Source organism: Bos grunniens, chromosome 8 (genome assembly GCF_055505025.1).
Source record: "Bos grunniens cultivar Pamir isolate PY7600 chromosome 8, Bosgru_T2T1.0, whole genome shotgun sequence".
Classification (NCBI taxonomy): domain Eukaryota; kingdom Metazoa; phylum Chordata; class Mammalia; order Artiodactyla; family Bovidae; genus Bos; species Bos grunniens.
Window position 1 is genome coordinate 10,149,157 of NC_141172.1, and position 9,315 is coordinate 10,158,471.

Below are 9,315 nucleotides of genomic sequence, written 5' to 3' on the forward strand. Positions count from 1 at the left end.
AGGCAGCAGCATACATGGGCCTGGAGCTCAGGAGGTCTGGGCTAAGAGAAGTGTGGCAGGCACCCTGCTCTGAGTGCTACATCACTCTATAGCACTGCAGCCAGCTGACGTGAGCCGAGCCCCGGTGGAGTGCCCGACACTTCATCCACAGCGTCTAATATAGTCCCTCAACAACTGTGACGTAGGGATCACCACCCAACTGTACAGATGAGAAGACTGAGGATCACAGACGATAAGTATTGATAACTTGTCAACACCCCATGGCTGGAAGGTGGCAAGTTTGTGTTTTGTTTTAGTTGCTCAGTTGTGTCTGACTCTGCAACCCCAGAGTCTATAGCCTGCCAGGTGCCTCTGTCCATGGGATTTTCCAGGCAAGAATACTGGAGTGGGTTGCCCTTCCCTTCTCCAGAGGATCTTCCCAACCCAGGGATCAAACTCGTGTCCCCTGCATTGGCAGGCAGGCTCTTTACCACTGAGCCACCAATGGCCAACTCCCTTGCCCTACGCATTTCCAAACAAGCAGAGAATCTTATAGTTATTCCTCATCCAAAAACCTACATTACCAAATAGATTAAAAAAGTTAAATCTCACTTTAAAACAATCTTCCAACTCTAAAGTACATATGTGAGGACTAGATAATTTGGATATTTTGAGGTAGTCGTGTCTGACTTTGTGACCCCATGGACTGTAGCCCACCAGGCTCCTCTGTCCATGGGATTCTCCAAGCAAGAATACTGGAGTGGGTTGCCATTCCCTTCTCCAGGGCATCTTCCTGACTCAAGTATCAAACCATGGTCTCTTGCATTGCAGGCAGATTCCTTACCATCTGAGCTACAAGGGAAGCCAATAGAGTAGTGAGGACTAGATAGTTTTCCTCTAATTGCCCCTAAAATACTGTTGATTTCAGTATAAATTTGTATAGATGTACATTTCAGTATAGATGATTACATACAGTAATCATACATATAGATTAAATTACATATAGTATATGTAATTTCAGTATAGATGATTACATACAGTAATCATACCTATAGATTAAATTACATATAAGTATACATGGGTTCTGAAGTATGGGTTGATGTCAAAAATCCATTATCAGGCATCACCAGCCTTAAAATGTAACTGATTCCTTATCTGAGTAGATAAGGTTTTATGAAACATAACAATTCTTATTGTTTTGGCTCTGCCACAAGGCTTGTGAGATCTTAATTCCCTGACCAGGGATAGGATCTGTGCTTCTTGCAGTGGAAGCTCAGAGTCCTAACCACTGGACTGCTGGGGAAGTCCCAGCATAACATAGCAAGTGCTGGTCTTGATGCCACCACTATTACAGAACTGTCCTGAGTATGTCTGTGTAGTTATCACATGTAACCAACTGTCCACAATGATTCGTTCACATCTCTTCACAACCCAAAGTTCAAACCTGCTAAGTCTGCAGGAGAACTCTTAGGCCGACACGCCTCCTTCATGAGCCAAGCCACAATGTGTACTTTGCTTTGTAAGTCTACAGTCGTGATCATGAAAGGATGATGAGGTTCAAGAATAATGAAATGCTCCATCTGTGTCAGTTTGAGCAACAGCCCAGGCAATTCACACAGTTCAAAGTTGGGTTTCCCCAAAGTTTTGAAGTCACAAAAACAGAATGAGAGAGAACCCCACTAGCACTCATACAGAGCAGCCTTGCCAATTCATCAGAAAGCAGATCAACTTGTGCAACAAAGACTAAAGCCAAACCCAAGGCATTTGGAAAGTGATTGGTTCAGAGAGTGTGCTATCACTTTGGTAGTTTTATGCATCAAGATATACACACTGACTTCAAGAATCTGGTCTGGCTCCCAAATCCATGTCATGTTTAGATAGTTTCCTGGCTTTGCACGTTCCCCATAGCCAATCCCAGAGAAGGGGGCGACAGAGGGTGAGATGGTTGGATGGCATCACTGACTCAATGGACTTGAGTTTGAGCAAGCTCTGGGAGACAGCGAAGGACAGGGAAGCCAGGCATGCCGCAGTTCATGGGGTCAAAAAGAGTCAGACACGACTTAGCAACTAAACATCCTGACTTCCACAACCTGGTCTGGCTTCCCAGTACACGTCCTGTTTAGACAGTTTGTCTTTGCATGTTCCCAACATTCAATCCCAAAGCCTTTGGTTTCTAATCTGCTCTTAAAATCAGACTCTGCCACTTTCTGCCATAGACAAGATTAACTCTAGCTGTCTAAACCTCAGTTTACTTTTTGCAGATTTAAGGTAACATTACCTGGCTGCACTGCTCTGCCCAGCTCACAAGGGCCACTGTGATTATTAAGGGAGGAACTAGATGAAAAGATGATGAATACTGGAAATGACTCTACACCCAGGAGCTACCAGTATTCATGACATTGACTGATATCAACTTACTTCATGGGGCGTGTGGACCCTACATGTAGTCTGTTTCTTTTACTGAAGATTTAAGCCTACATCTTACAACACGATAGATATTCTAAAAGAGAGTCACTCTTTCCTTTTGAGGAAAAAAAGCACTCCAGAATCAGAGAGGTCTTCCAGATACATGTGAAAAAATGACAACAGATCAGAAAGATAATTTCCTCAAAAAAAGCTGGCTTTTTTATGTCGGCTCAAATTGGAGATTCTTTTTGTTGCAGTTCTTTTAAAAATTATGCGGATAAATAATTTTATGTGCATAAAATTATTATGTGGATAAAACATAAAAATGTAGATAAAACGTTTGTGGTCCTAGACAATATGGGAAAAATTTCCCTAGAAATGATGCATTTCTCTTGTAATCAAAAATGTTCTCCAGTGAACTTGAGTTAAAGTAATTTAGCATCTATTTCTTGAGCATCTTCTTTGCACAAAGCATTGCTTCCCTGGTAGCTCAGTTGGTAAAGAATCCACCTGCAATGCAGGAGACCCCGGTTCTATTTCTGGGTCAGGAAGATCCCCCGGAGAAGGGATAGGCTACCCACTCCAGTATTCTTGCCTGGAGAATCCCCATAGACAAAGGAGCCTGGCAGGCTACAGTCCACGGGGTCACAAACAGTCAGACACGACCGAGCAACTAAGCAACTAAGCACAAGCAGCATAGGAGAAAGGGAGAAAGGAAAACCTTGCTTTACTTGAATATGACAAAGATGATGATCTGACTAAGGAGACTGAAATAAGCTTGCCGTTTGCAAAGGGTCGTAAGAGAGGCCAGAGGAAAGAGACAGCTATGACTAGGGGAGTTGAGAAAGCCTTAAGAGAGCAGAACTGGGAGACAGGAAGAAGAAAGGCCAAGAGGCAAGCAAATGCAGAGGCAGAGAAGTGGGACCACATAGCAAGTGTGTGAAGTCCACTCCAGGGGTTCAGTCATGCTGACTGCAGGGCACAAGACTTTAAGATTTTGCTACAGCAGTCAGTACATGCTTGATACTAAAAAGACACAACAAAAATATTCCTTTCATTAGTTTATACAGTTGAACATAAAGATGCTAACTCTTAGAAGAGGGGAAAAGAGTGAGTTCCAGGAAAAGTCTAGGTGAAATAAGATTGGCCAAGTGCTAATGTTCATAACTGTTGAAGCTGGGGATTTATACTCTCCATTTCTTTGTATGTCTGAAGTTTTAGCCATTAAAAATGGCTAAAAAAAATTAATGAAGGCCAGTGAGTCTGGGAAGATGGTCAGCTGATGGCTTCTTGGGTGATGGTGCAAATCCAGTAAGAACTATCTAACCTCTGGGTCACTTGGAAGGAGCGGGCAGGGCTGAGATTGGAGCTGATCTTACAGGGGGAAGTAGACACCGCACAATGTGACTGAGGGCTGTTTTTATTTCCCCCTGAGTTGCTTTCCACACACTTCTTTCTCCACTTCCCACTGGGAGGAAGGGAGTAGCAAGGGTCTGCTACTAGCCAGGTTGCATGGTCCATCTAAGAAAAACGAAGGCAATTATGTTGTCCTCCTTATATAAGTAACTGTAGGGGTTATTTCTGGTCATATCAAGTTTAATACTTGTTTAGTGGTTGCTAGCAACTATTAATCGGAGAAGGCAATGGCATCCCACTCCAGTGTTCTTGCCTGGAGAATCCCAGGGACTGGGGAGGTCTATGGGGTTGCACAGAGTTGGACATGACTGAAGCGACTTAGCAGCAGCAGCAGCAGCAACTATTAATCGGAGAAGGCAATGGCAACCCACTCCAGTGTTCTTGCCTGGAGAATCCCAGGGACTGGGGAGCCTGGTTGGCTGCCGTCTATGGGGTCGCACAGAGTCGGACACAACTGAAGCAACTTAAGCAGCAGCAGCAGCAGCACCAACTATTAATAAGCAAAGTGAAGATAAATAAAAATCTACTGTACTCCACCACCAAGAGAAAGCTACTTGGCATGTGGGCATATCCTTTGCCCCAGTTGGTACATGGGCACATCAGAACGTACACGAACATGCTTTCTCTTCTCATAACTGTAGGATCAAGGAGAAACAGTCTTGGGTATTACATTTTTCAGTTTTAAAACTGTACTTCATGACATTTCATGAAATAGCATTTTACAACAGCAGTTTAAGGGGGGTATGATGATCCACTGAAGAACAGTCTGATCTGGTGGCTTCTAACCTTACACCAAACTATACTGTTCAAGAATGTTTTGATCTCAGAGGGCTCTCTCTTAGTATCATTTTGACTTTATATATACTAGTATCACAGATACTAGTTTGGAAATGTGATGTAATAAAGTAATTTGTTTTCTTGGGAGAGAGGGAGTAGTGGTAACATTCTTATCAGAGAAATAATCCTATCTTCCTTGAAAAAGTGTATGTTGTTGGGATTTCAGTTTTTGTTTTCAGGTTGTAAAAGCAATACAGGAATGCTGCTAAACAGGCGGTCATATGGTATCATAACGAGTAACAAGGAGAAGGTTCCTGCCTTTTTTTCTGACTCCATTGCCCAGAACTGACTGTTAATGGTTTGGGATGTCTGTCTTCCAAACATTTATAAGGCCATGGTGTGTATATGTGTGTCCAGTTGCTAAGTCGTGTCTGATTCTTTGCAACCCCGTGGACTGTACCCTGCCAGGCTCCTCTGTCCGTGGGATTTTCCAGGCAAGAATACTGGCGTGGGTTGCCATTTCCTTCTCCAGGGGATCTTCCCGACCCAGCGATCGAACCCCATCTCCTATATTGGCAGGCAGATTCTTTACCGCTGAGCCACAATGGTGCTCTTATAAGGCTATATATGTACCTAATTTCTATCTGGAATTTGTGCTGACAGAGCAAGAAGCCAAGGAAGAAATCCAGTGAGGGGCCCCCACCTACCACACAGCAGCCTGCAGGACACTGGGGTCTGGCAGAGGCTGAGGAAGGGCCACCCACAGGGACAAACACCCCCCCGCCCCCAAAAGTGGAAAGGGAAAGAGCACCAAGACTGGGAAATCATTTTCCAATAAACGCAAGGTTGCACAACCACACACAGAAGTGATCATGGAGGAAAGGGAGGCAACAACATGCCTCCCTGTTCTCTTTGAAATCACTTCTGACCCACTTGGAAGCTCTTGAACAAACTCCTCCACACTTGGCACCGGCTCCCTATGGGCATGTCTCTGAACCCATGGGTCCTGTGTGCCATATCCCCGCTACAATCTGAAGGCATACACAGGCCACCTCTGCAGGCACAGAAATAACCCAAGGCATCTGAGAGCCTTGCCAGTTTTCAGGAGGCGTGCAGGGCTCATTATCTTCTACGTGGGGACACAGTACTTGGGTTTCCAGAGTGAGGTCAGCTTGGTTGCAGCTACCAGAGGTTAACCATCCTTCCTTGGGGTGATGCGTGTTCCCATTCAGAGGAAGGATCACAAACAAGAAGCGGGATCAATGACTTGAGCCCCTGACTCATTTCCTACTCCAGTGGTTCTCAACGTGTGGTGCAGGGGACTCTAGGGATTCGCAAAGTCAAAACCACTTTCTTAATACCAAGATGCTATTTGATGCTTTTACCCACACACGTTCAGGAGTACACAGTGGAGTTTTCCAGAGGCGATATGACATGTGATACTGCAACAGACAGTGCAGAAGCAAGATATAAGAACCCTAGCTGCTACTTATTAAAACTGATATGAAAAAGATTTGCAAAAATATAATACAATGACATTCTTCTTCTATTTTGAAAGGTATGGTTATTTTCATAAACACATATCAACATATAATGCATGCATGTCTGTGTGCTCAGTCATAGCAGACGCTTTGCTACCCCCATGGACTGGAGCCCATCAGGCTCCTAAGTCCATGGGATTCTCCAGGCAAGGATACTGGAGTGGGTTGCCATTTTCATATCCAGGGGATATTCCCAGCCCAGGGATTGAACCCACATCTCTTACGTCTCCTGCACTGGCAGGTGGATTCTTTACCACTATTTTTAAATGAGATACTAAATATATTGAAAATTCTGTTTTAGTTATATATGATAAATATTGAGACACATAACCCACATAAAAGCTCCTTAATATACTAATTTTTAAGAGTGTATAGGGGAGTTTGAGAACTGCTGAGAGGCTGTTTCCGACTCTCTGCCCCCATCCCCGCAACACACACACACACACACACACACACACACTCACTCACTCACTCACTCTCTCTCTCTCACTCCTCCCTGAGTCTGTGAATCTTTAGGATGGACTCTGTCCCCACTGCTGAGAGACTGTTTCCGACTCTCTGCCCCCATCTCCGCAACACACACAGACACACACATTCACTCCTCCCTGGGTCTGTGAATCTTTAGGATGGACTCTCCCCACCCCTTCCACCGAGGGTCTCTTTCCCCCCTCACTCCATTTCCTTACCACCTGGTGTGGACTCCCCGATCTGTCGGAACCCCAGCAGGAAATGTCCCTACCTCGCCATCCCCAGATCGACGAGAACTCCCCGGCGAGGGCCGCACACCCTCCTTGGGGGTAGGACTCCCCGGTTCAGTGTGCCGGGACAAGTGGCAGCGTGGATTCTCCTGGCGGCCCCCTCAGCCTCGCCGACTCCCGGGTGAGGCCCGCACAAGCTCGGCGCGGACTCTCCCGGCGGCCGGCACAGCCCGGGCGAAGGAGGCCGAGGAGAGCCATTTCCAGTCCCGCCCCCGTCCTCGGCGCGGCACGGGCTGGGAACAGGGCGGAGGGGTCAGTCCCCAGGAACTAGTCCCGATTCTCCCGGCTGCCTTCCCGCTCCCCCAGATCTCCCCTGGGCGGCCCGGCGCGCTGCAGCCCGGCTCGGGGAGGCGGCTCGGGGTTCCGCCGACCCGGATTCCCCTGCCGGGGCAGGGCGGCCGGCGCTCGGGCCCGGGGACCCGGGTTGGGCCGCGTCGTACTCACCGCGGAGTGCACGGAGGACTCCGACTGGCGCGGGGAACCAGGCTGGGGGCGCTCTCTGCGGCTGAGTCCAGCTGCTGGCGCCGCTCCGCCCCCTGTCGCCGCGGGGCCGCCAGCCGAGGGGCGGGGCCGGGCCGGGGCCTGAGGGAGGGGCGGGGGCGGGGCCGGGGCCGGGCCCGGGGCGGGGCCTGCAGGCGGGGCGGGGCCTGAGGGCGGGGAGACCTCGCTGGGAGGGAGCCGGGTAGCTGGGGGTCAGCGGCCGGAAGGCGCCTCGGGGACGGGCTCCTCCCATGCTGGCCCAGGCCGGGGACACGCTCACTCTTGGGCGTGGAGTGTGACTGCCCAGCTCGCAGGGAGGGAGCTGAAGGCGCATGTTAGAGATGCAGCTTTTAAAAATGATTTGACCATCAGTGGAGGCTTCCCTGTCCGACACCCCGGTACGTGGTCACCTCCCCCTCTCCCCTTTGCCCCCAATCCGCCCCCACCTTAGCGCCTGGCAGAGCGAGCCGAGTGACTGCCAGGACTTCAAAGTTTCCATGGTTATGGAGTGCAAAGTTTCAGTGTTTAATTTTTTTTTTTTAATGTCTAACAACACTTCCTAATGCAGGCTGTTCACCTGTCAGAAGTCAGAGAAATGACTGAGTTGACTCAGCAGGCCTTGGTCACTGCACCTAGTTTCTATAGGTTGGTTGGAGTCGCGCCTGCTCAGGCAAATTTGACTTATTAGATCTTTCTAGAGAAAAGGTGAGGTTTTTGCCCAACTTATATGAAGAGTTATTGTACTTTTCCATCTTGAGTATATGGATATACGGCTTATAGAAGGAATAAGTAGTGACTATCCCCATAGGGGCCAACCTGTGTAACGTAGCATTTTCAGCTTCCCAGGTGAGGCTAGTGATAAGGAACCTGCCTGCCATTGCAGGAGACATAAGAAAACAAGTTCATAACCCTGGGTCGGGAAGATCCCCTGGAGAAGGAGGAAATGACAACCCACTCCAGTATTCTTGCCTGGAGAATCCCATGGACAGAGGAGCCTGGTGGGCTACAGTCCATGGGATTGCAAAGAGTCCGACACTGCTGAGCAACTAACACTGCTACTACTATATTCAAGTTTGAAGAAGGACATATTTATTGTGTAGTAAACATTGCTTCCCAGGTGGCTCAGTGGTAAAGAATCCACCTGCCAATGCAGATGGAGGCGTGGGTTGAATGCCTGGGTCAAGAATATCCCCTGGAGGAGGAAATGCCAAACTATTCCGGTATTCTTGGCTGGAGAATCCCTATGGACAAAGCAGCCTGGTGGTCGCAAAGAATTGGACATGACTGAGTAACTGAGCACACACACATAACAAGCATTATATTTTTACTATATGGGAGAAGACTTTCTTCCTACCCACTTTCTAAACTGTTTCCATTCACATCCATTGAACAAACTTCCCTTGAGTGGACTGGGGTCCCCTTAGAGAGTATGTAGGGAAGGCTGAGGGGTAGGGAGAAAAGACATCCAGCTAAATTTTGATTCTTGACCAAGGCAGCCCTTCACAAAGCAGAATTTCTTAATGTTCAATGATAACATACATGTAATAGGAGGACTGGTCATCGTTGACAGGAAATAATTAAATCAGAACTATAAAAGGAATTGAGATTTATTAGTAAACGCTCTGGCCAAAACTGTGAAGGAGACAGTTCTCACATCGCCCTACTCTTGTGCGCTTGGGCCTGTCGCCAGGAACGTGTGGATCGCAAAACCCAGTGACCTCTCTTCTGTTCTTGCCTTGCTGACTGCTCTGTGGTATTTGATACTGGTAATAGGTCTTTCCTTGAAATTTAACCTCCTTTTGGCTTTAGAGGCTTCTCCTCTCATGATTCACCTCTTCTTAATTTGGCCCCTCTTTCTTAGGCTCTTTCAGTACACCCTTTCTCTTCTCACTTTACATGTAACTCCACACACTGATGAAGTCTTCATCATCTATTTTCTCTCTACTCAGACTTCCAGC

At 47.5% G+C, this 9,315-nt stretch overlaps 1 protein-coding gene across 2 annotated transcripts in view; it reads right to left on the reverse strand.

Annotated features, from left to right (window-relative positions):
* ACO1 (aconitase 1) overlaps positions 1-7,423 on the reverse strand; it is a 64,958-nt gene extending 57,535 nt beyond the window's left edge. The window contains exon 1 of one of the 2 annotated variants that reach the window (XM_086414887.1): positions 7,322-7,423. Coding sequence is in view for 1 of the 2 variants with exons in the window: in XM_086414886.1 (XP_086271012.1) it covers positions 6,859-6,866 (8 nt within the window). In the remaining variant the exon portion in view is untranslated. Of the gene's footprint in view, positions 1-6,858 lie in introns of both variants that reach the window. The other variant, XM_086414886.1, reaches the window with a different exon arrangement.
* Positions 7,424-9,315: the final 1,892 nt, after the last annotated feature.